Consider the following 26428-nt stretch of genomic DNA (forward strand, 5'->3'; position numbering starts at 1 on the left):
AATATCTAATTGGCTTTATTGAACAACTCATGAATTGGGCAGCTTCCCATCTAGTAAATAGCAGAGAAGTGTTCCCTCAAACTGTGCATTTTAAATGTGTATACTTTATTGAATGTCAATCGTATCTCAGTAATGCTGTTTAAAAAATGGAGGAACTCCTTCTAGTGTAACACAAGGGAATGTGATAGACTGACTGGTGACTGTAGGAGGCCCCCAGATGTGACCTTGAGCAGAGAGCTGAATAACAAGAAATGAAGCATGTGAGCACCTGGGGGAACAGTGTTCTGGACAGTGGGAACAGCCAGTGCAAAGCTTTCACCAGAGGAATGAACAGGAAAGCGGATGTGCTAAGAGTGAGCAAGGGGATGCCCACTTAGCGCTGTTGGCCCGCCGCCCCAGTAGCGGGACGGAGAGCAGGCCCGGCCCACTGGCCTCAGGACATGCTTTCCTGCCCAGGCTCAGGGGTGGCCCTGGGTACCCCTGCCCTGCAGAAGGCCAGAGACTCCAAGCTCAGGATGGCTGTTGCAGGGTGGGCCTGCACAATGGTAGCAGACCTGAGCCTTGAGGAGCTGTGTTCTTGTTGTGGGTGATGAAGATTGCTGGGTGACAGGTGGTCTGGCCAGAAACTGGGGAAGAAGGGTGCATAGGCCGAGGAGGGATAGCCCAGGTGGCATACGGTTCCTGGCCGTGAAATGCGGAGTTCCAGAGAGAAAATGAAAATGTCCTTAAATATAAAGATTTTATTTATTTAATTTTAGAGAGAGGGGAAAGGAGAGAGAAAGAGAGGGAGAGAAACATTGGCCAGCTGCTTCTCACAGGCCTCTGAGAACCTGTCCCATAACCCAGGCATGTGCTCTGACTGGGAACTGAACCCGTGACCTTTCAGTTTACAGGCCAGTGTCCAACCCACAGAGCCAAACCCGGCAGGACCCTCCCCCCCACCCTTGTTTTAAGATAGTAGTTCCAAGTTTTTCAAATATGAAGCAATTCATTTAAAAGTTTTTAAATTCTTGACATTACAGAACTAAACCGGAATTTATTAACATTCCACTCTTACATTTCTTATTTTTTAAAGATTTTATTTATTTATTTTTAGAGAAAGAGGAAGGGAGGAAGAAAGAGAGGGAGAGAAACATGAGTGTGAGGTTGCCTCCCATGTGCCCCCTACTGGGGGACCTGGCGGGCAATCCAGGCGTGTGCCCTGACTGGGGATTGAACTGGCTCAGTTTGGTTCGCAGGCCTGTGCTCAATCCACTGAGCACACCAGACGGGCCTCCACTCTTACATTTCTTATCGACGAACAGAAATAGAATTCATGAGCCAAAACCCACAATAAAACTAAAAACAGAGAAAAGCTTATAAAAGTAAATATGGATCTTAGCATTAACAGCTAAACAGAGAATGTGATTTTTAAATTCTTGGTAGATGATAAAGTTGTGTAGAAACTGAACACTTACAAATTATTTAAAACTGGAATCCCTGACCAGAAATTATGCAGTTGGATCATGGGAAAATAGCAGAAGGTGTTATGAGTGGGCCTACTGTGTTCTAGTTACACTCTATGCCCTTCCCCTGTGGAGTCACCGTCCCTATGAGCGAGCAGGATGAGGCTAAAATGACAACTGTGGCATCAGATGTGTGGACGGGGGCTGTGGTTGGGTATGTCAAGCATGAGTCACTCATGACCTGTTTCTATAGCAATGTGTATGTCTTATGCAGAAAATATCAGGTGAACCCTTAACTTTAACCTTTTACTTAGATGCAATGAATAGTTCAGTTAGAGAAATCTTGAAAGTCACCAAGCATCTGAGTTCAAACAAAGGATCTGATTTACCATGAACTCAGCTGGTGGAAGGTAGTATCAGTGGGAAATGCCTCAAGCTAGCAGGCTGGAGACCTGAATTCTTGTGACCCAGGTCATCTGTCAAATGAGGATGCCGGACTTTACCTTGAGGGCTCCTTTCAGCTCTAAACATTCCAGGAGGCTCCTATTGGCGTTATAAGGCCCTGTTGGCAATAATGCCCAGGACAGTTCCCTCTGGTTCATGGGAAACACTTGTTTTCTGCATCTAAACAACAACCGCTGGGAATATACACAAGCAGGCCAGGATCTGATGAGGGGGTGGGGGTGCGGGTGGGGGGAGGGGGGATGGGGAGGTGGGGGAGAATGTTGGCAGGGCTGGGGTTGAGAATAGGGCTGAGGAAGGAGTGAGGGGGCACCAGGGTTTATTTTCAGGGCACATCTGGCCCTGGACAGCTTGACAGAGAGCAAAGCATGGGCTCCCTCCCTTGGCAGGGGAGGGGAGTCCTACTGGGTGAGAAACTGGAACTTTTTGGCTGTCCTGTCCTCTATGTCCTTTGTTCTCTTGCTCCTTCCAAGCTCACCCGGCAGGAGGCTGGGGCCCAGGAGCTGGTCTCTGTCTCACAGAGACTTTGCTTCTTGCTCCAACTCTCCAGTTGCTCACAGCAGCCAAGAGAGGACCAGGCATCCCAGTTTACAAAGGCGCTGAGGCAGGGCTGGCCTCTGAAAGAATGAGGGCTCATCCCAGCTTTCCTCCTTGGGTCTGGGCTTTTACTGTGATAACACGGCTTCTGGAGCTCAATGGGCAGGGGAGAGCAGGGGAAAGCAGTGCAGGTCGGGAAGGTCAGAGGATCCAGGTTTTCATCGGGGTTGGGCTAACTGGGCGCTGTCTGCCCTCAGGCAAGTCTTGAGTCTCTGGGCCCCAGGGTTCCTTCCACACAACCTGGGGTAGGGTTTTTTCTCTCATGGGTGGAGTGGGAGGATGTCCCTGTGGGAAGCTGGGCATAGGAACCCTCACTGAAGCTAACCACAGGTGTGACCCTGCTCCTGGCGCTCCCTCTCATTGAAGGTGGGGAGTGGAAACCAATGGCATGGAGCAGCCCCAAAGGTTTCTGGGAGTGGGCTGAGTGGGGATCCTCCACTGTGTGGGGGCCAAAGAATATTAATACTTGCCTCCCATCTTCTAAGTTCTTCTGGGCTGGACTAATAACCAAAGTAATCCATGTGCATGGGGAATTTACAAAGGTGTGATCACCCCATGAAAATTCCAAAGACAGTGAGGCAACACCGGGTACAGAAGACACTTTGGACAAAGGAAAAAGGGGGGTGGGAACAGGGTATTGAATTCAGAAGCGAGAATGGTCACATGTGCAGGTCGTTGAGGGGGAGTGGAGCACACGGGACAGGTGATTCCTTGCTAGCGGCTCAGGAACAATGGGACACTGGGTGTCTGGCTAACAGGCACCTGTCTGAAGCCCTTGTTTATCATACTTAATTCAAATTAGGCTAAGGTGACATCCTAAACTCTCCTCCTAAAGCAGGTTTGTCTGTCTGAATCTCTTAGGCAGAAAAGGTGGGTAGGTCAAAGGTTCTGTCTGAATTTTGTTTAACAGTTTAGAATCAATACTCCAAACAGCAGCTTCATTCACAGTGGCAGCACATTGGTCCTTCTCCTGCAACGAGAGAGAGTGGTAGTGGTGGCTGTTGTGGGGGGATGGGCCAGTGTTAAACAGTACCAGGGAGGGTTGGCATCCTTGTCTCCCAGAGGCCCCAGAGCTAAGCTCATCCAGGTCCTTGGAAAAACTGGTGTCATGAGCTGGATGCCAAGGGTGATGTGCGGCATTGGATCCGCTGACTGCAGAAGGAGCCGTGCTCTCAGCTCCATGGGCTGGAGGTGGAGTCTTCCTGATACAGGACAAGGAGGTTCCCTGCTCTGAAGCAGAAACAGAGGCCTGGGGTAGGAAGAGAAACTTTCCCTAAGGCACTGGAGGTCATGCTTAAAGGGGTGTATCCAGGCTTTGGTTAGGGTTGGAGTCAGTCTGGGGTCAAGGCCAGGGTTGTGGTGCTTCTGGGTGGGGTTCAGCCTGACACCTAGCCTGGGCAGGGACTGGGGCTCAATTGGGGTGACATAAATGCAAAAACTGTCCACACCAGAGGTCTCAGGGGATGAGAATTAGCATGCAGGAAACAGTCACCAGAAGCTGAAAAGCAGAATCAATAACCAGGACATTTATCCAAAGAAGCCTTTTGTGGCCTCTGTGGGCCCTGATGGGAGGCACGCACCACCGTGAGGGGAAATTGAGCGGAGAGCAAAAGTCTGGTTTGCCTGAATGACTCCAAAGGGGCAAGTGTGTGTGTGTGTGTGTGTGTGTGTGTGTGTGTGTGTGTTGCCAGAGTGAGAATCTGGAGGCTGAATGTTGAGAGCGGGGGCAGAGGAGAGGCCCTTAGAAAGCATGTCTGAGAGGTGGGGGTGGGGAGTAGCTGGAGAGATAAGGATGTGGTGGAGCAGCAGGGAGTGCAAGGATGTCAGGGAGAAGGTGAGAAAGCAGAGGCAGGGAGAGCAAGAGAGATCCAGAGAGAATGGGAGAGAGGGACATGTACACACACCCAACAGAGAGCCAGAGAAAGTTGAGAGATGGTGAGCCAGGAGAGAGAGAAGCCCAGAGAAAGTAAGAAAGACCTGTGTGGGTAGAGGGGTCTTGAGGGGCAGGATCCAGAGAAAGAAAGAGAAACCCAGGGAGTGGAAGAGGTCAAGAAAGGGACATCTACCCAGAGAGAGGAGAGACACAGATGCTGGGATGATGAGAGAGGGAGAGCAAGAGTGTGGAAGTGTGACTGAGACCCACCCAGACAGAGGGACAGATGTGCCTGGGAGGCTGAGAGACACGAGAAATACAAGGACCAGGAGGGACAGAGATCAACGGAAAGGGATCTGGCGAGATCAGATCTGAGTGGAAACGGTCAATGTCAAGCACAGAGGAACATGATAGGAGTCACAGAGGAAAATACATTTACTAGAAAGAGAGACAAAAGACCAAAAGAGGAAGATGGAGGAGGGCCATGCCCAAAACTAGGAAGAGAGGAAAAGGCCAAAGATGGTGCAGAAGTAGACGCGCTCAGACCTCAGAGCCTTGGGAGGACCCTCGGGGCTCTGATAGCCTCACACACAGGGCTTACGCATTGTAGAAAAAACGGGAACTAGGATGTGTAAGCATCTGTTGAGCACCTGCTGCATACTGGGCACTGGGCCAGAAGCCCCTGCACACTCATTTTCCTGCGTCAGAGTTGTTTACAGTTGTGTTTTTTCACAAAACTGTATTCCCTGAGGATAGAGGTCGCGTCTCACACTGCACACAGTAAGTCCTCAGAAATCCATTCATTGCAGAATGAATGTTTGAATGAACAAGTGCAGAGCTGACTGCTTGTGCAGCTGAGCCAGCAGACACAGGCACTCAAAAGTGGGCCACAGGCTGACCCTGACTACCCCGCTCTGGGGCAGGGCCAGAGTGTTGTGGGGGCAGACCAAAGCATTAGTGGTGGGGGCTGGGGCTCGGTTGGTGGGGTGATGATGGGCCATCACCTGCATGTGCTGTTTTCCACTTCTGTGATCTTATTGGGTGCTAGTCGTGCTTGCAAACACTTCACCTTCATTGCCTCGCAGCAATCCTGTGACATAGCAATACTATGATATCATTTTATAGAGGAGGAAAATGAGGCTCAGAAAGCATAAGTTACTGTCAAAGGTCAGATATCTAGCAGGACTGAAGAGTCAACATAACACCAGAACTGAGCTCTTATGTGATCCTCTTTCCCAGAGTAATCGTACCTGGTTCATGGCATTTTGGATGCTGTAGCTTTTGCAAATGTAGCATATCGTTGTCCTCCTGACAGCTTGCTAGAAAGAGTTGTAGAACCAGACCTGTTATTCCCATTTAAGAGATTAAAAAACAGGAAGAATGGAGGGATGTTTGTAAAGCACATGCTCACATGTAGCAGACTCTGGACTGGAACCTGGTCAGGGCTCTGCCTAGAACACAGTGCTGATAAGAGATGTCCACTAGTGTCTGGAGGGAGCACACCTCACTGAGAAAGTTGTCTGGGGGTGAGTGGTGCCTGGCTGGAGCCAAACAGGGTGCCCAGGGCAGGCCATCAGGAGGACAGATTTCAGGACTCTTGAAAGAGTGTGTGTGAGTTTAAATACTGGCTCTAGACATTGACGTTGGGCAAATTACTGAACTACTCCCTGTGTAAAGTAGAGATAATAATAATTGTACCTTTTTAGTATTTTATGAGAATTAAATGAATTAGTATTTTTAAACCACTTATAACAATCTCACTGCATAGTAAGAATTTGATGTGTTGTTAAATATAAGTCAAATAAATAAATAAAATAAGGCAGGAATGAGGATGATGATCATCATCATTATCCAGAACCTATCCAGGAATGGGTGTCCTGAATTACTGAGCTCTGGAGGAAATCAGAACTCTGGACAGCTCCCCAAGCTTCAGCTCAGTGGATTGGTTCTACCTGTTGTCAAGTTCTTTGGCAGGGAAATGGATCCCCTCCCTTTACTTCCGGTTATCATAAGCTTGAGGATTCTCCTCACCATTCTTTCATGTCTATTCTATGAGGGAGGACACAAAGCTCTACAGGAAGTCCCTTCAAAGAGAGAGGAGGTCTCTTTCCTGGGGGGTTGTTTTTGAGGAAATGCCCCTTTCTGGGATGAGGGATGTCACCAGATGTGTGGGACCCAGGGGCTTGTATTCAGTGTGGCTAGGCAGTGTGGCTGGCCCCATCCATTTCTCTCAGAGCAATCACTAAACTCAGACTGGGAAAGAGCCGGGGTGGAGAGAGGGTTGCGGGGTAGGGGTTAGAGGAGGGGGATGAAGGCATTGATAAGTTCATAAGATTGTGATGTGGGCTAAGGGTCCCACACAGCTCAGGGCTTGCTTAGAACCAGAAGTCTTCTGCTCTTCTAGTTTCTCTAGTGCTGCCCCTGCCCCACCCAAATCCTGGTCCGCTCAATACTGATGGCGACTCCCCTCTTATGTGAAGGAATAACCATGCTGTCTCTCATTTATGCTGTCTCTCTGTGCACCAAGACCATCATACCCATTATTTCTTTTAGTCCTCACAGCTCTGTGAGTGAGACATTTCCAGTCCTATTTTGCTGATAGAAAGACTGAAGCTCAGAAGTCAAGTAACTTACTCAAAGAAACACTGCTAGCAGTGGAAAAGATTCCCCCTGCCCAAAACATACTTCCTTTCAAGAAATACTGTTCTTAAGGCTAACAGTGGAGACTTCTATGGGTTTTTAGCCTCTCTCATGACTTTACTACAGTGAAAAATTCCTGAATGTCTTAAACCTGTCATATCTACTGACACTTAAACTCAAAAGAAGAAATAAGTACTTTCTCAGATATAAGCTCCTGTCAGGGCTTCCTGTACCCAGCTCTCCCTGTTCACGCCCATCTCTGCTCCTTCCCCCAGAGGAGGTGGCTGAAGGGAAGAACGCCATCCTCATCGGGATGAGCCAGTGGAATTCGAATGACCTGGTGGAGCAGATGGAGACCATGGGCAAACTGGAGGAGCACCAAGGTGAGGTTCTGCTTCTCTCATGGCCAGGCTGTGTACACGTGTGCATTGCAGGGTGGGTTGAAGGGCTGGCCATTTGGTGCTAGGACTTGGGTCTTCTGTGAAGAGTCATTTGTTTCTCTGGGCACCTCCCCTCCTTAAGCCTGTGACCCCTGAATTCTGCGACTTGCAAGAACCCTCATGGGGACTTCTGTGGGGTTTTCTGTGGCAGAACAATTCCAGGGTACTTCAACAGAACATCCTTTGTCCCCAGGAGCACGAGTAACTAAGGGCAGGTGGCAGGATCTAAGCCCTGCCAGGCCGATGGTGTTGGAATCCTTACTGAAGTGAGGTGGCAACTGGAGGAGCCTTTGAGAGCGGACAGGGGAGGGAGGCAGCAGTGGGGGTTGTGGCTTTTGGGGCTGAGTTGTTGAAGGAGTATGTGGCTGGGAATTAATCCCAGAGGCTTTTTATGGAGAGGAGTTTTGACCAGGAGATTAATCAGCAGACAAAGCAGGCATATCCTTTGAGGCACCCATCCATCTGTCCATTTGCCCACACTGCATCACTAACAGAATGTCTGTTCGGCATCTACTGGGTATAGAGTGCTTGTAGGAGGGACCAAGGGTGACTCAGCCAAGGCCTCTGACATGTGATGTGTCTCACAGTGTAAGTTAAGACGTAAGGGAGTCGGGCTTCAGCTGAGGGTTGTTAGACCCAGAGGGGAGAGGAAGGAATTTTGGAATGAGGGAGGAGAGGGGGACTCAAGGAAGAGCTCCTGACAGTGAAGTCATGGACAAGGCTTTGAAAGGTAAGTGGGGGATGTAGCTGAGGTGACATATGGGGAAACCGAGGCTTGGAGAGGAGCTGTACATGATTAGTGCACCTTGAGTGAGGCACAGAGCTGGGGCTAGAACCTCTCAGTATCTAGGGTGCTAACCTCTATATGTGCTATCCCAAGGCCAGTTTTTTCTCTCCCTCCTTCTCACCCCGTATATTACTCCTCTCATTTCCCATCCTCCTCATCTCCCCTTTTATTCCCCTCCTGGCCCTGTAATTCCTCAGTCACGGTCTGGGCCAGAGCTGCTGGTCTGGGCAAGGCCAGTCTATCAGGAGCTGTTCAGTGAGATGGTCCAGGCCCAGCGCAACAGAGAGACACATCTTGATGCTGGCCTTCCTGGTTGCTGGCTGTCTTACCTGTAGGCTCTGTTCCTTTCCTCACCCCCATCCTGCCTCCTTGGTTTTCAGCCCTCCCCATGCCAAAGTGCCCACGCTGAGAAATGGACAGGGCGGGGATGACGGTTCCATTTTACAAATGAAGAAACCCAAGGCTCAGAAAAACTCTGTCTGGCCCAAGGTCCTCCAGGTTGGTGGCAGCACCATGCTCAGATCCCTCGTCTCTTGATTCTCAGACCAGGGCTTCCCCTCCCAAACTGCACTGAGGCCAGACACAGTCCTGGGCCCCTGCAGAATCAGATCCAAGAAACCCAGAGTCTTAAAGGAAACTCTCCGCAACCCCCAACAACCGTCACATTCAAAGGGAGGGCAGGCTCTGAGTCTGGTCATCAAGGCCAGTCCAGGGACAACTGCCCAGTCTTCACAGGCACACGTTTGTAGAGGGACCCTTGTCTGCTCTTTCCCTCACCCCAGGATCCCTGGAAGGGGCCCAGAAGGGGTCGTGAGTTCCAGGTGCTTCCCCAGGGCTGTGCCTGGTAGCCATGAAAAGACAAACCCAGACTTGTACTCAGCACCCATCTGGTCATCCATTTCCCACCACCACCCTCACTTGTCTGCCAAAAAATGTCTGACTCAGACACAGTGTGAGCTAAGGAGTGGGTGATCGAGAGGCACTGTGACTGGGAGGGCAGGGGAGAAGGAGGCAGAGGGAGACTGTGGGAGAGGTTGAACAATGGCAGCTTTGGAATCAAAGAGGTCTGGGTTTGGAGGCTGACCCTGCCAGTCTGTGGCTTTGGGGCCAGGGAAAGTCACAACACCTCCTGGAGCCTCAGTGTCTTCATCTGCAGAGTGGGGCTAGTACAAAAGCTGTGAGGATTTGAAGAGCTAAACTTGCAAAGTGCATTCGATAGCAGGTCGTTAGAATGCTGGAGGAGGGAGAGAAGAGTGGACGATGGTGCACAAGTACAATTCTAGTAGATGCTTCCTGATCCTCAGGAGAAGTTAAGTTAGGGGCCTCATTCTCCTGAGTCAAGAATTGCTGATGTTTCCTCCCAGCACAGAATGGGGAGCAGGAGGGAGAGAGAGGAGAGCAGGAGAGGAAGAGGGAACCAGAAGTGTTTTCAGCTCCTTCTGAGTCTCATTCCCTGGGGCATTCATAATGTGAATTCCCACAACACGACAGAACACACACATTAATTTCATTCATTTCAACAGTCATTTATGGAGTCACGACAGAGGCTCAGCCCTGTGCTGGAAATGGAGTGGGGGAGAATAAACAGGAGCAGGCTGGCATTGGCACTCTTTCAGGAGCTCACAGCAGAGAGGAAGACGATGCAATCAGACAGGCTGAGGAAGGGGCCCAAGGAGAGGCTGGGGGGCTATTTGGGGGAGAGGAAAGTCTGCAAACACTTAGTGGGAAAGGCTAAAATCAAAACTGGTGGTGTAGATAGAGCTCTACCCCTGCCTCCTTCAAGTTTCCTTCCCTGAAGCATGGGGCTTGACACACTTTTATGGCTCATGCTCTGGCCCATCACAGCCCCTTGCCGGCACTGGCTTCCAAGACCATCTCCCGCTAAGACCTCTCTCCTGTGCCCTGGATTTAGATTTCCAGGATCTTCCCACTTACCTTTACCTGGGTGTCCCAAGGACTCTTCATGTTCTACAAATTCCTGCTAAACCTTAATTATGTTTTAGTCCCTCTTTTATCTCCTCAGCCATTTAAAGCCTATGTTACTTTGGCACTTTGAGACTGTTCTGCTTTCTCCAGTTTTGGAGGGTACTAATCCTGGCTGTTTGTGTATGTGTGTGTGTGTGAGTGCATGCTAACTGTGTGTCTTGGATTTTGTTTCATTTTTTATTGCGAGCTCACCTTGGTCCCTCCTTTTTTTGCAGGAGTCTCATGTGGCCTAGGTTGTGAACACGTCCTTCTAAAAGACTGGCCTTGTGTGTGTATGCTGCGCCGAGTGTCTCACTGACTTTGGACATGCTATGTGCTCAATTTACGGTTTAGTGTTTCCGTTCTAGAGGAGTGGTGTAGATTTAGACCCCACACCCATATGTGGCAGAAGCTTAGGGTTTTGATTACTCATGTGTGATGTTTTTCTTTTTCGCCGTCTGTGAGAGGTTTCTTTGCTGCGTCCCCAAAGGAGTGGTGTTTTTCTGAACTGCCTTTATGGATGGAGCAGACCTTCAGCAATCCCTGCAGTACTGCGGGCTGCACTTGAGCTCCTCGCTACCTCCCACAGGCTGAGGCCCAGCCTGTGGAGTTAACAGTGTGGGTTTCAGCTTCTAGTCCTGGAGCCTCTGTCCATCTGGGTCTTCCATGGGTCTCCTCCAGGTCAGCTCCTGCCTTCTTCCTGGGCTGCAGTTCCCTCGTTGCTTCCGGCTCTTGTGTATGCTCCATTTCCTATTTGGAGCTTGGTTATGTATTTACATTTTGGGGTAATATGTTGCCCAGTGTATATGTAGTTTAATGAAGGGGGTCCTTTAGCATCAGTTCAGTTCACTTTATTTATTATTTTACAATCGCATGTGTTGTTATTTTTATTTAACGTTTTTTAATTTGGTAAAATATGCACAATATAAAACTTACCTCTTTAACATTTCCAAGTGTGTAGTTTAGGGACATTAAGTATATCCATCTTGTTGTGCAACTATAAATCATCCATTCCCAGAACTTTCTCACCATCCCAAACTGAAACCCTGCACCACCAAACGTGAGCCCTCTGTTCCCTACTCTTCCCGAGCCCGTGGTTCCTGCCCTTCTACGGTCTGTCCCTGTTGATTTTACTGACCCAGGGACCTCGTGTAAGTGGAACCATACAGTGTTTGTCCTTTGATGTCTGGTCTGTTTCACTCAGCGCAATGTCCTCCAAGTTCACCCGTGTTGTAGCATGTGCCAGAATTTCCTTCCTCTTTAAGACTGAATAATATTGCATTGTGTGTATCTGCCATAATTTGTTTATCTAGTCACTTAATGGGGGACATGTTTCTGCCTCTAGCTATTGTGAACAATGGTGCTATATATGTACACACTAGTGCACAAATAATCACCTTATTTTTTGAATGCATCCTCGCTGCAAACAAACAGTCTCCCTTCTCTACTTTCCATTTCAGACCTTACTGCCGAGTTTATCAATGTGGTGGGTGTCTCTATAGCAATAAATCGTGTTATGTGTTATTGCTGCTGCTTGGCTTTTATTTTTTCATTTAATAGCAGATTTTGGAGAGCTTTTCCTATGGATATACATAGATTCAACTCATTCTTTTTTTACCTGTGCCATAGTATCTTCTATAATAGATGGACCATAATTTATTTAACCATTCTGTAGTGATAGACATTGGAATTTTTCATTACTTAAAAAAAGCTTCATGGGTTGAAAGCATAAGCATTGACAATTGTAACAGATACTGCCAAAAAGCTTTCCCTAGAGACTGCGCAAATTTATATTCACACCAGCCGTGGATCAGGTTAGCCATTTCTCCACAGTGTTACCACACTTGATCTCATCACACTCAAACATTTTACCTGATTGATGGGTGAAGATACTTTTCTGTTGTTTTATTTTGTCTTAATTTGATTGCTAGTGAGATTGATGATCTTTTCATAAGTGTATTGAGCAAACCCATTTTCTCTTTTCTGAATTTCTTAAACATGCTTTTTTGCTCATCTTCTGTTGGATTATGTCTTTTTCTCATTGCTTTTTTAGGAGTTCTTCACATATCTTCTGGATATAAATTATGTGTCTGCTATATATTTGAAATATTTGTCTCTTAAGTCATGCCACTTGGCTGAATTTTTCTTATTAGGGCTAATACTTTGTCAGTTGACTCTCTTGAGTTTTCTGTGTTGTATCGTTCTCAAATGTTAACAGCTCTACCCTTGCCAATACATGCTGTGCTTGCTTATTTTTCTTGTTAGATTACATTGCACAGGATCTCCAGACAGATGCTGAGTAGCAGGAACGACAGCAGGCTTTCTCGTTTGGTCTTGATTGTAATGCTGCCATCCCCTCCTCCTTCCCCTCCTCCTCATTCTTCTGTGAAGCATACTGAGGTATATGAGTTACATTCCATAACAGTTGCCATTTTTAGTGCATAGTTCTCACTGCTGCTTCTTAAATTCCATGACCTCCTCTTGGATTTACATCCTCTTGTACTAGACTATCTCTTTTCAGATATTCTTCCAGACAGGAACTGTGAGAGTAACTTTTCAAGTCCTTGCATTTCTAAGCATATCTATATTTTGCTTTCTCATTTGAATGCAAATTTGCCTGTGTTCATAGTCATGTTCCTAACTGTCTTTAAAATTTCTCATGGCCCTGGCTGGGTAGCTCAGTAGGTTAGAGCGTCATCCCCATATGCCATGTTTGTGGGTTTGATCCCCGATCAGGGCACATATAAGAATCAACCGATGAATAGGTAAATAAGTGGAACAACAAATAGATCCCTCTCACTCTGTCTGTCTCTCCCTCTCCCCTCTTCTTGTCTGTCTCTAAAGTCAATAAATGCAAATTTTAAAAAAGATATTCCTCCTGGCCTTCTTGTGTTTATTGTTGTTGAGAAGTCTGAGGTAAATTTGTGGGTAAACTGATTTTTTCTCTTCTTGAAGCTTTGCATTTTGAAATAATTATTCTTTTTCTGAAGTCACAAACAATGTCTGCAGGTGCAGTTTCATAGTTTGTGACGCCTGTATTTGGTGGGCTCTTCCTTTCTGTTTCTTCCCGTGCTTCTGTCTGTGCCCTCCTTCCAGAGCTGACCTCAGTTGGACGCTGGAAGCATGTCTCCCCTTGCCCTGACTATTCTTCTTTCTCGTCCTTGCCGGGTTCTGGAACTATTCCTCTGTTCTAACCTAACAAACTGCTCATCAATTTTCTCCTCTTCAGCTGTTTCCATTCTTCTGCTCAGCTCTTCTGGGGAGGGTTTTGTTTTTTTAAAACAACCTTTTGCATGTGGGTAACCAGTTATACTAGCACCATTTATTGAAAGACTATTCTTTCATGCATTGAATTGTCTTGGCAATCTTGTCAAAAATCAATTGATCATAAACATATGGGTTTATATTTGGACTCTCAGTTATATAATCAGTTCTATGCCACTGATTTTATATATATGTATGTATCTGTGTATATATGCACATATATACACATATATATGTACTGGCAGAAGGAGATAGATATAAATATTAATATATTATATAATATATTAATATTTAATTATATAATATTATATATAATATTATATTATATATTTAATATATATTATACATTTAATTATATATAATATTACATTATAATATAAAAGAATATTATATTATATATAATATAAATATATATTATATATAAATATTATATGTGTGTGTGTATACACACATGTATAAATATAATATCCATATATATATATATCTCCTCCTGCCAGTACCACATAGTCTAGATTAGGCCATACATATAGTAGGTTTAAAATCCAGAAGTGGGAATCCACTAATTTTGTTTTTCTTTTGCAAGTTTGTTTTAGCTATTCTGCATTCCTTCCATTTCCATATGAATTTTAGAATCAGCTTGTCAACTTCTGCAAAAAATCTATCTGGGATTTTGGTAGGGATTGTGCTGAACTTGTAGATCAATTTCAACAGTATTGCCATGTAAACAGTATTAATCTTCCAATCCATGAACATTGGATGTCTTTTCATTTATTCAGGTCTTCTTCAATTTCTTTCAATGATGTTTTATAGTTTTCATGTATAAATCTTCTACCTGTTTTGTTAAATTTATTCTTTAAAAAAAGATTTTATTTATTTCTTTTTAGACAGAGGGGAAGGGAGGGAAAAAGAGGAAGAGAGAAACATCAATATATGGTTGCCTCTCGTGCGCCCCCAGACGGGGACCCAGCCCACAACCTAGGCATGTGCCATGACTGGGAATCAAACTGGCAACCCTTTGGTTCACAGGCCCATGCTCAATCCACTGAGCTACACCAGCCAAGGCTAAATTTATTCTTAAGTATTTTATTTTTCTTGATGCTATTGTGATTTGAATTATTTTCTTAATTTTATTTATGGATTGTTAATTACAAGTATATAGAAATACAAGTTTCTATATACAAAATACAAAATAAAGTTATTACAGCATACAAAATAAAGATTTTGTATGTTGATTTTGTACTCTGAAACCTTGTTGAACTCATTTATTCATTTTTTGGGGTGATTCCTTAGGATTTTTTGTATGTAAGAGCCTGTCATCACCCTGGTTAGTGTGGCACAGTGAATTGAGTGCTGGTCTGCGAACCAAATGATTGCTGGTTCTATTCCCACTCAGGGAACATGCCTGGGTTGTAGGCCAGGTCCCCAGTAGAGGGCATGCGAGAGGCAACCACACATTGATGTTTGTCTCCATTTCTTTCTCCTTGCCTTCCTCTCTAAAAAGAAAAGTAAATAAAAAAATCTTTAAAAAAAGAGCCTGTCATCTCCAAATATAGGTAGTTTTACTTCTTCCCTTTCAATCTGGGTGCCTTTTATTTCCCTTATTCACCTACTGGCTAGATCATTTGGTATAATGTTGAGTAGAGTGAGGAAAGCCAATATCTTGGCTTATTTCTGATTTAAGGGGAAATGTTTTTAGTTTTTCACCTTTAAATACTCTGTGAGCTGTTAGTTTTTATAGTTGTCTTCCATCTAGTTGAGGAAGTTCCCCCTTATTACAAGATTGTTGAGTGCTTTTTTTTTCAGTCCTCACCTGAGGATATACTTACTGATTTGAGAGAGAGAGAGAGAGAGAGAGAGAAGATGGACACAGAGATATTGATTGGTTGCTTCCTGTATACACCCCGACTGGGGATTGAACCTGAAACCTAGGTATGTGCCCCGACTGGGGATTGAACCTGTAACATTTTGGTGTATGTTATGACACACCAACAAACTGAGCCACCTGGTCAGGGCTGTGGAGTGCTTTTATCATGAAAGGGTGTTGGATTTTTCCAGGTGCTTTTTCTGCATCAGTTGAGATGATTATGTGGTTTTTGTCCCTTACTCTATTAATATGATATATTGCACTGATTGATTTTGATATGTTGAACAACCTTGCATTCCTGGAATAAATTCCACTTGTTCTTTGCCATGTCACTAATCTTTTATGCCCAGGTTTACATATCTCTTCCAGAATAATTTATACTCACAGCCTATGAGCTGTCATTTATGGGACTATTTACAATCAGGGCTCTTGTTGTTTTTGAAACAAACAGTCAAGGCCACATTGTCATTGAGAAGGAAGCAGCCACTGCCTAGGTGTCCCTGATCATTTCCTCTGACTTCAGCTTTCCAGAGAGCTTTTTTCCCTACAATTCAGCCCCTGACTCTAGTTTATGGCCTTGTATCTAGATACGTGGTTCTCAAGCAGTGGTCCCTGGATTGACAGCATTCGTGTCAGTCAGAAACTTGTCAGGAATCTAGACTTTGAAGTCCCACCCCAGACTTAGTGAATTAGAAACTCCATGAGCACAGCTCTGAATCTGTGTCTTACTCAGCCCTTTAGGTGGTTCTAGTGCTTGCTAAAACTTGCCAATCATTAATTATTATGACACTAAGTTGATTCAAGGAATCCACAGGTCCATTTCTCTGTGCTCCCTTCAGTCATTGAGTTTGATATCTTCCTTCCACAGTGTGGGTTTTCCTTTGATATTTAGCAATATTTGGATGTGTATTCTACTGTTTATTTTTAGTTCCTTCTTAGTCTATCTCTGAGTGATGTGATATGTCTGTTCACTGCAACCTGCTACTATCTAATTATTGGGGAGGGTAAAACAATTATTGGGGAAGGTAGAAAATGCTGCTGGGTGAATTGAGCCATTAGCTTCTGCTTTGTTCCTCTTGGTTATGTTCAGCCTTCCAGGGTGTCCTGTCTCTCAAACGTTCATCCTTTCTCACACCTGGGGACACATGCCTCTACCTAGCACAAGCAAGGGTTGGGGGACGGACTGCAGCACCTGGATCCTCTTACAGTAGAAGCCCAGACAGTTTCGAAAGCTTCCTTTGCTGCTGTATGTTCTACCTATGAGCCTGCTATTCCTTCTGAGCAATGCACACCTTTGGGTACACACCTTCCTTTGCAGGGTTGAGGCTATGGTTTTCTCTCTCTTGAGTTGGCTTTATGGGCACTTGACTTTGGCAGTCACACAAGGCTCCATGCTTCATAGGGTCTCACACTTGCATTTATGTTCTGCCATATTAAATTTTTAAAATAATTTTCAACAAGGGCCCCACAGTTTCATTTTTTATGGACCCTGCAAATTATGTAGCCAGTTCTACCTTCCTCTACCATATCTCTCTGCCTTCTGCCTTTTGGGGATGCCTTACAATTTCTGATCTGCTAAGGACACCCCTTTTATTTTACAGTGCTACAAAAGATTAATTCATAGAAAATGTATAATGTCATTTTCTAGGGATTTGGGGCAGGAGAAAATGGCTGGATCAGGTTGTCAGTTTACCGTCTTTATCCAACCCCACTGGAATGCTTCTAAAATGTAAATCTAGTCATATCATTCTGCTACGGAGTTGGTAACTAGGTCTTGATTGCTTACAGAATGAAGTAAAAGTCCCCAGCCTGGCATGAACCCCATCACAATGGCTCTTTCTTTTAATAATTACAACTGCCCAGGGACAATTATAAATTAAGTTTGCTATCACTACAAGACTCAAACAGCCCTGGAACGGCTACCTAGGGGATATTATCAAGGGTCTGTCCAATCATTGCTGAATCCAGTGATCCCAAGGTTATCTCCGACCTGGTATTCATGACTTCTGGCCCATACTTCTCCTCCTCTTCAGTTCACCCTGCGTTCCAGATGAATGCCCAGGGGCTGCTTGCTAATCCTTGAGCCCACCTGAGCTATTCTGTTTCCTGCCTTCACCCTGCTTTTCTCTAGCTCTTGCAATCCTATGCACTTCCTCAGGGAGCTCCCTGATCCTGTAGCCTCTTCCAGACCAGCTCCTCCATGCCCAGCACTGCTTAGTTGGGCTGTCTTCTGTAGTGGCAACCTACCTGCTTACAGTTGTGTCTTCCTGGGTGTGTGCTTTGCCTCTCTTTCTGAACCTGAAGAGGTAAGGGGCTCATGGTGCGTACCATGCATTCTCTCCCTCAATTATGCATTCGGTGCACACGTGCTGCTGCTTACTCTGTGTCAGGCCCTCTGCCAGTCCATGTTAGGGACACATCGATGACTCAGAAATAGACTCAGAATTGACCAACTCCCAGACTCGGGGGTGGGACAGACGGCCCAGTGAGCAAAGTGTTCTAACAAGAGTGGAAACAAAGGGCAGAGGGATCAAAGAGGATGTGGAGCTTGAGCCGAGACATGAGTTAAGAGGCTTTCTGGGTCTCCAGAAAGACCCATGAGGGTGCAGCAGGCAGCAAGAGCAGCAGGTGCAGTGATGGAGAGGGAGATACTAGAAGGTAGGGGAGTTTGGGGAACCACACAGAGTTCATTTTGACTGAAGTTGGGGTACAAGGTGTTGTTTGGGGGTTGGTGAAAAAGGGGTGGGGAGGTCAGGGAGATGAGGAAGAGTGGGAAAGCTGAAGGTGAAGGCCTTGAATATCAGGCAGAGGAGATGGGGTCTTCTCAGAGTACCCCTAGGAATCCACGGGACAGTGCAAGCAGGGGAATGCCCAGCAATTTTTTTATTTTTATGTTCAAAAAGATTTTATTTACTTATTTTTAGAGAGAAGGGAAGGGAGAGAGAAAGAGAGGAAGAAAAACATCGATGTTCAAGAGAAACATCCAACTGGGGACCTGACCCACAACCCAGGCATGTGCCCTGACTAGGAATCGAACCAATGACCTTTCAGTTTGTAGGATGGTGCCCAACCCATTCAGCCACACCATTCAAGGCCAAGCCAGTTTTTAGAAAGATTATTGTGGAAGCCAGTGTAGAAGATCATAGCAGGGGCCAGGGAATGAGTGTAGAGGGGGTTGTGATGGGCTGGGTGAGAGGCAAGGAGGGTGAACCTTGACCCTGCAACTCAGCAGGGGCCCAGTCTGAGCAGGGAGGAGTTGGGGGTCTTCCCTTGTGAGCCTTACTCCATCAACTGAGCTATCAGGCTGGGCCACAGCCTGGCTGGGCTCCCGGGGGCCTGCAAATCACGGGTTCCACTACTCCCATCCTGCCAGGCACTTGAGTATCTGGAGTATCGGGGGAGGATTCCCAATTTCTCCTTTCTGAATTGCTGCCCCAGCAGCCCCCCAACCCTCCCCTTGGAGGCAGGAAGATGCCTCTGTTTCAGGTGTTTGGTGAAAATGCTTCTGATCTTAGCTGCGTGTTTTGCCTCTCGGGTAGCTCCGATTGTTGGAAGGGTACTGGGAAGAGGAAACATAAAATCGCCCAGGAAACCACTAGAGGAGATGATGAGGCTCAGAGGCACAGGGCTGTGGGAGTTTGGGACGTGAAGGATTAGCGGGCTGAGCCTGGGGCAGCCGACCAGGGCCCTGCCCCCATTCCCAGCCTTCTCTGTGTAGCTGTCCTGGAAGCTTTAGCCTATGAAGAAAGCTCCAGCTGAGGCGAGGCTGTGGGGCCCAGAGGCCCTGGAAAGTTCCAGATCAAGTGGGGTCTCATTTAGGTGGTGGCTGAGCCAGTTGCACATTTGGTTAATCACCCTCGTCCTGGGAGCCTGCTAATCAGAAAGCCGGTTCAGAGCTGACTCCTCTGCTCACTCCCTCACTCCACTCAATTGCTGGCTGGCAGCTGGAGGGAAGCTGGGGCTGGAGGCAGCGCTGGGGCTGGGGCTGAAGCTGGGCAGGGAGGCAGCTTCCTGCTGTGCTGGCTCCACACTCACTTTGTCAGCCAGCAAGTTCCTTCCTGCCCAGTTGGTGGCCTCAACAGACCCCTGCCATCTGGATGCCTGGCCCGGGCTTCACAGCAGCAGAGACGGAGCCTGAGGAAACACCGGCCAGTCACAGCCTCAGGACGCAGCTCATCAGCACCCCTTGCAAGCACCCCCATTTCACACCCCTGCTCCCCACTCCTCAGGCCCTGACTTGTGTCAGCCCTCATCGGCCTCAGTGACTCCCCAGTTCAGGAAGCATGGCCCAAGCTGCCTGGGCCATCCCAGGAAGCCCTTGCTTTAGAAAGCTCCGCACCCCCGCCCCGCCAAATAGGGGCAGAGGTGGGGTCATGGGAAGAGCCCTCAGCAGAGTTGGGGTGTCACAAGGGACTAGATCTAAACAGTGGGTAAGTGATTTTGTCCTACTGAGCCTCTGTTTCCTTACCTGTAAAGGGGCCTCTTCTGCACAGGTGTGAAATCACAGTGACCCAATGATAGGAAGCTCAGGGCAACTTAAAGCTCCCCCACGCCCAGGGACAGCCTTGCCCACTCACACTGCTGCGCCCAGCTCCTGGGCCAGCACCCACCCCCCTTTCTAACATGGTCCCTTCTATCTGTGTAGATGCCCGTGTGAATCCTGCACACTGACCTCGCACTGGCACTCCCTCCTAGCTCTTTCCTCAGAGAACTGGGGTCCTTGGAGAAGCTACAGTTACCTACATGTTTTAGGGAAACTCAAAATTGCTGAGGAAGCTGGGGAGGCCCGACCTGGTATCTGTGGGTTCTTCAGAAGACATGGTCTTTTCAGGCAGGGAGATTTTATTTGTTTTTAGTGAGGGGGGGAAGGAGGGAGAAAGAGAGGGAGAGGAACATCGATTGGTTGCCTCTCATACATGCCCTGACCGGGGACCAAACCCACAACTTGGTGACCTTTTGCTTTGTAGGATGATGCCCAACCCACTGAGCCACTCTGGTCAGGGCTGAAAGTGAGTTTCCAGGCTGGGGCATGGCCTCTACATTGCTTACCCACATCCCAGACCCCAGTCTGGTCACTTGGGTGTCATCCTCCAGGCCCAGGACACCTCACCCTTGGAAGCAGGAAAAGCAGAGCTGGAGGGCCTTTCAGCGTGGCAGAGTGCAACCTTCCATTGGACAGATGTGCATATTCAAGGCCCCAAACATGCAGTGCACTGAGACAAGGCCAGGACTCCTGATGCCAAGGGCTCCTTCAGGCTGCCGAACCTCGTGGGGCTCTGACAGAGCTGCTGACTGGCCAGGCTCCCAGTGGCTGGGGTCTAGTGAGGGGAGCTGGGGCCTCAAGTCCTCAGATTCCAGCCTCACTGTGGACACAGGGAGCTTTCTAGTTCTTAGAGGTTTGGGCTTAGGTCCCTTTCTTAGGTTCCCAGTCGGGTGGGGTGAGCACCAGGAGGGCATTTGAAAGGGAAGGAAGCTGGCCTTCACTGAACCTGACCCTGTGCTAGGCCTTGGGACCCAGAACTGACTTTTGAGGACAGGGGTCCTTAATATTGAGGTTCCCAGGGAAGAATTAAAACCTCATGGAAGGGGTGGCCCCAGGGTTGGTTCTGAGCCCAGCCTGCAGGATACAGTGAGTTTGAAAGAGGAGAGTGGAAGGAAGAACAGGTAAAGGTGGGCAGGCTGTGCTGTGAGTGCAGATCGAGACATGAGCAGGGCCACTGCATGGGAAGGCTTGATTGTCAGGCTGAGAATTTAATGCTGGGGCTGCACTGGAATGCTAGGTGTAGAAAGGTTGAACGGGTGAAGCCAGAAGCAGAGAAATTCAACAGGCTAAAGTAAATGCCAGGGAGGTGAGTATCTGTAAATTATAGCACTGATCTTTTGCTGCGGTGGGTGTGCAAATTGGAAGGTATACTTCAAAGAAAGCGATCAGGCAGTCACATCAAGAGCCTTGAAGGCTCCTGTCCTTTGATACAGAATTCTCCTTCTGTGGATGTATTTTAAGGAAATAATAGAAAATGCGGAAAGAGCCCCAACCACAAAGATGTTCATTGAAGCAGTAATTACAATGGTGCAATTTAGAAACTTTCCACCAGTGGATAATTTTAAAGTCAACAACCCTGCCTTGTATAGCCCAGTGGCTTGGGCATTGTCCTGCAGACCAAAAGGTCACCAGTTTGATTCCTGATCAGGGTACATGCCTGGGTTGCAGGCCAGGTCCCCAGTTGGGGCACATATGCGAGACAACCAATTGATGTTTCTCTCCCCCTCTTTCTCCCTCCCTTCCTTTTTCTTTAAAAATAAATAAATAAATAAAATATGTTTTAAAACTTTTAAAGTCAACCATGATGTAGCCACTCCATAGCAGATTATATAGCCACTGGAATGATGTGTAAAAGGTTTTGTAACTTAATTGGGGAACCATTTATGCTTCAACTTGAAGTACAAAATGTGTATTTTGTGATTCTTCATTGTGGTCCATGAGTCAGCCGTTGATCTGTTTTTTGGAAATGCGGACATAAATGACATAGTTCCTGCCTGCAAAAAGCTGATATGACCTCAATAGGCCCCAGAGTGCATATGGAGAGAAGACGAAGGAATGACAGAAAGTGGGATCAGTGGTGGGATTATAATGGATCTTCCTTATTAATGTTTATTAGTGTTTTCCAAATTTTCATTATGAAGCTTATATTGCTTCATAATTATAGGGGGAAAAAGCTTCCCATTAAAAGGAAGAAGCTATTCTGATATTCCAAGGAGGTAGGATGGAGTTCTGTATTTGGGTAGTATGCCACTGTGTATTGGGGTGTGTGTATGTGTTTCATTCACTTATCCATTCAACGAATATTGAGAAGCACTGTTCTAGGCCCAGGACACACCCGTGAACAACACAGAAATACCTTCCACTGTGCAGTCTGTATCTTGGGAAGAGGGAGGGAATGTTGAGGAAAGAAGTAGGCAGACCCCACAGCACTCTGACTGATTACATGGGGGAGCAAAAAAGGGAAAGGACTGTGGCCAGCTCCTAAGCAGGGGTGGGGTGGGGTGGGAGGTGGGAGTGGTGCCTTCATTGAGGTGGGGCCTGGGGTAGAGGGCAGCTCCGGACCCCCCCTAGGTGCATGGTGAGAGTGAGCTACCTGGAAGTGTCCAGAGCTGATGCCCAGGAGGCAGTGGGGGGTTTGGATCAAAAACTTAGATCCAAGAGGGCGGGATTAAAGACGGAGATTTGGCTGTTGTCTGCATGGTTGTGGTGTTCAGTGCTGCCCATTATGGGGAGAGTAAGTGTGCAGAGGGCAACACCAGGTAGGCAGCTGCTTCATGAAGGTGGGAAGGGAGGAGGTGCCAGAGAAGGCCGAGGAGGAGGGCGGCCAGTCCCCACCTCCCCAGGCAATGGGGTCAAGGTGCTATGCTTTGTCTTGCATGAAGAACCAAGAGCTTGCCCTGGCCGGTGTGGCTCTGGTGGTTGGAGTGCCGACCTGTAACCAAAGGGTTGCAGGTTTGATTCCAGGTCAGGACACAGACCTGGGGTTTGGGTTTGATTCCCCATCTGGGTGAGTATAATCCTGGTCTCTGCATGTAGAGGAGGCAACCAATCGATGTTTCTCTCTCTCCCTTCCTCTCTAAAAGCAATGAAAAAAAAATGAGGATTTAAAAAAGAAGAAGAACCAAGAGCTAAGTGTGGTGGGTGGGGCAGTGTATGAGAGGGTGGGAGAGACATTGCCCACCTCCAGCTCGGGGAGTGGGGAAGCTGAATGAAGGGGCAGAGGCAGCCAAAATTAGCCTCCTAAGTGTCTGGCCAACAGACAGTGGTGGGGGTGTTTGCTCACGTTTCTTCCTTTTTCTGCAGGAGAAGGGAGTGTGCCGTGCACGTCCAGCATCCTCCAGGAAAAGCAGAGTGAGTTAAACCCGTCCCCCACCCCAGGCGTCTTGTCTTCCCCTTGGATGGATCCTAGCTCCATGGGCCTGGGGCCTCTCTGTCCACTGAGATCCCAGGGGGTGGTAGGATCTTCACCACTGGGCCTGCAGGCAGGATTGGAGGGCCTGGGGCCTCTCTCTGCCCCAGGAGCTGAGCCCAGTGGAAAACTACCCACACACTAGGCATCTCTGCGGCGGAGCCAGAGTGAAGGCCTGAGGCCGGTGGCTGGAGACTGAGCCCAGCAGAGCAGATGGGACCACGGAAAGCCTCATGTGTTGTTGACATGGGGGTAGAGAGAGGGGAGGACGGGAGCGGAGAGCAAGCCCTCCTGAGCCTTTGATGCTGTCTCCTTCGGGTGACACAACTACCAGACACCACAGACGGCAGCACTGTGGTGACTGAGGTCAGAGGCCCCTCATTCGAGGGTTATGCCAGGGTGTGGTGCTTGCATCCATCACTCAGGGGCCAGGCCTGCAGAGGCTGGGGCCCTCCCAAGGCCTTGTCATCCTTCACATCAGACAGATTCTCCAGGTTCCTCCCGCCTGTTTTCTCAGGGTGACTAGTACAGTATTCATCCAGGAAAGACTTGGTGAAGATGTCTGTTGGCTGGCACAGTAAACTCAGGGCATAGTTCCTGGAGGTTTGGAATGAACTTGGTGGGCACCGAGTCAAATGTCTTTGTTCTGGGCAGAACTGAGTTTCACGTGAAGCTAGGAGAGGGGTCCGTGTGTGTGTTTGGGAGGAGGGTGTAGGCTCAGAGCTTCCCTTACTTTTCTTTCCTATTTTGATCTGTGGTTGTAGCTTTGGGGGTATAGGGGAGGAAAAGTAGTTTCCTTTCTGCCCTTGTCAGTTCTTCCAGCTGGACTAATTATGAAATTGACACGAAACAGATGAAAAAGTAAAACTGACCAAATTTATTACATATGTACTCACAGGGGATCCCTAAGAATATGGGACCCCAGGACACATTGGGCCGTTGAGGCTTATGTGCTATTTTGGACTAAGGAGAGGGAGGTGGGACTTTAAAGGGGAGGTAGGCAATTCTCCAGGTAGATGAGAATGAGCACAGTGTGGTGAACAAATTCTTGAATTCTTGCTGGACCACATGGAACAGGGGGGCCCAGGGACTTTGCTGGCTCCTCCCTGCCTCCCACGCTGAGTTCACACTGCTGAGGTGATGGCTCTCTTCCTTTAGGCAGGTTTTCTATCTAAATTCCTTTAGGCAGGTAAGTGGGAAGTAAAAGCCTCTTTCTGAGTTTTTGTTCCTTAAAAATAACCAGCTTAAAATAATCAATATCCCAAAAGGCATATTTTGGGGTGGTAAACTCTGCTTGTTCTCAGGGGAGCTCAGCCCACTCTGCCCGCCCTCTCCCCCAGGTGCAAGCCTTCCCGGAGGCCTTCCTCCAAGCTCTCTGCCCCTCTGGTGCAGGAGGGCTACCTGCCACGCCAGCCTCCCTGGGCCCGGCCCCAGCACTGAGTAGGCGCTCGGGCCTCCTGAGGAGCTTTCTCTGTGTCTAAGGTCCAGTGGTGACTCAAGACAAAGTCCCTCAGGGGCTGGAAGGCAGGGGTGTCAGTGTCAGGGGCACCCCCCGGGTGCAGGCTGCAAGCGTGCTGTGTCCTCGTGGAATGTAAGGGACGGAGCTCAGCAGGGTCGGGGGAGCTGTGTTCAAATGTGCAGTGCCCTGGGATTTTCATCCATAGAGGTGACTGAGTGGCAAATTGCAGAGATCAATGCCATTGAAGAAATTTATTATGTACAGTTCCCAAGTGGACATGCCCTGCCGTGCAGGGCCCTGGGGAAGCACGAGGTGTGGTCAGGAGACAGAAGGAGTGAGGGGAAAACCAGAACCTTTAGTGTGCTTTCCGAGGGAAAGGAAGGCAGGGGAGAGGAAACTGCTGGGCACTGGCTGGTTGGCATCGTGTCTGAGGCTCTGGCCTGCAGGGTGGTGGTCCCTAATTGTCAGATGCCCAGCTCTGGGGTGACTTAGGGCGGGGGCTTGGCCTGGGAGAGTTAGATAAAGGAGGTGGATTGGTTGGTTTGCATATGAAAGGTGAAGTCCAAGTTTACTGCCTCTAGGAAATAGCATGCCCTGGGAGGGGCAGGCTCCCCTCGGCCAGCCTGGTGTCCCCAGGATGCCCAAACAACATAAAATAAAAACGTGGTTAATACAGGAATGCCAGGAAAGGAGCCCAGATCTTCCCTCTGGGCCTCTGGGAGCTGCAGCCTCAGCAGGGAAACAGCCGCCTGTCCCCACAGAGCCGAGCCACGACTCCGTTTGCCACAGACACGGGTGAACTTGACCAGATGTCTGGTGTCTTCTGGAGCTGGCTGGAAAAAAAAAGCGTGTTTAAGTAGAGGCAAACTGTTTGTGTTTTTTTCACCATGGTTACCGATTTTAGTTAGGATTATGTTGCTTAAAGATATTCTTATTTAGTAAAGAGTAACAGTAGGAGCATGGAGGAATTCCGGAGCCGTGGTGCTCATTGGACTTAGCGATTCCCAGGATAGACCCATTTTCGGCAGTGAAAAGCCAGCAACACTGTTACACGTTTTTCTGTAATGCTGAGTGCGCTCGTCTGGGAGGGCTGCTTTTTATTCTGCTGGTGCGTCCCGTCTGCAAACTGGTGCATTCGAATATTGTCTTTTATGAAACGATGGTGGTAATTGATGGTGATTTGTTTATTTTTATTCCAAAATTGGTAAAATAAAATTCTGTAACCCCTAATAAAAACAGAATAACAGCTATGCCTGATGTTAATAATGTGATTTACTATTTATAATCACATCCCTGTATATCATCATAATATTCCCACTTGGTTTTCAAAACCTCACTAAAAACAAGGTAGGAGGTGATACAAATTGCCCTGGAGGAGTCGGAAAATGCTGGGACTGGATAAAATCCTATAGCATTAAATCCTGTGGCATCTGAGCTTTGCAGGTTAGGCTTGGGGTTGAGGCCCGTTCCTTCATTTACTTGCTGTTCCACTTTGGGCAAGTTACCTCTTGTCTCTGAGCCTCAGTCTACTCCACGGTGGAAAGATGACCGTGATGGCTACTTCCTAGATTGGTGGAGGGTGCAGAGATCATGCATGTGGTGCCAAGATTTGCACCTCTCACGGAGGAGACATTTAATAGTCTCACTTATCTTTGGCTTTTGGATGAGACTTGGCAACTG

At 47.7% G+C, this 26428-nt stretch overlaps 1 protein-coding gene across 1 annotated transcript in view; it reads left to right on the forward strand.

Moving 5' to 3' along the window:
- Positions 1–26428, forward strand: part of PITPNM3 (PITPNM family member 3) — an 85432-nt gene that overhangs the window by 17316 nt on the left and 41688 nt on the right. Inside the window, exons 3-4 of the mRNA XM_045824442.1 lie at positions 7293–7400; positions 23184–23231. Of these exons, the coding sequence (XP_045680398.1) occupies positions 7293–7400; positions 23184–23231 (156 nt within the window). The remainder of the gene's footprint in view (positions 1–7292; positions 7401–23183; positions 23232–26428) is intronic.

This window comes from Phyllostomus hastatus, unplaced genomic scaffold, assembly GCF_019186645.2.
Source record: "Phyllostomus hastatus isolate PE091 unplaced genomic scaffold, TTU_PhHast_1.1 phas_scaffold_55, whole genome shotgun sequence".
Taxonomy (NCBI): Eukaryota; Metazoa; Chordata; class Mammalia; order Chiroptera; family Phyllostomidae; genus Phyllostomus; species Phyllostomus hastatus.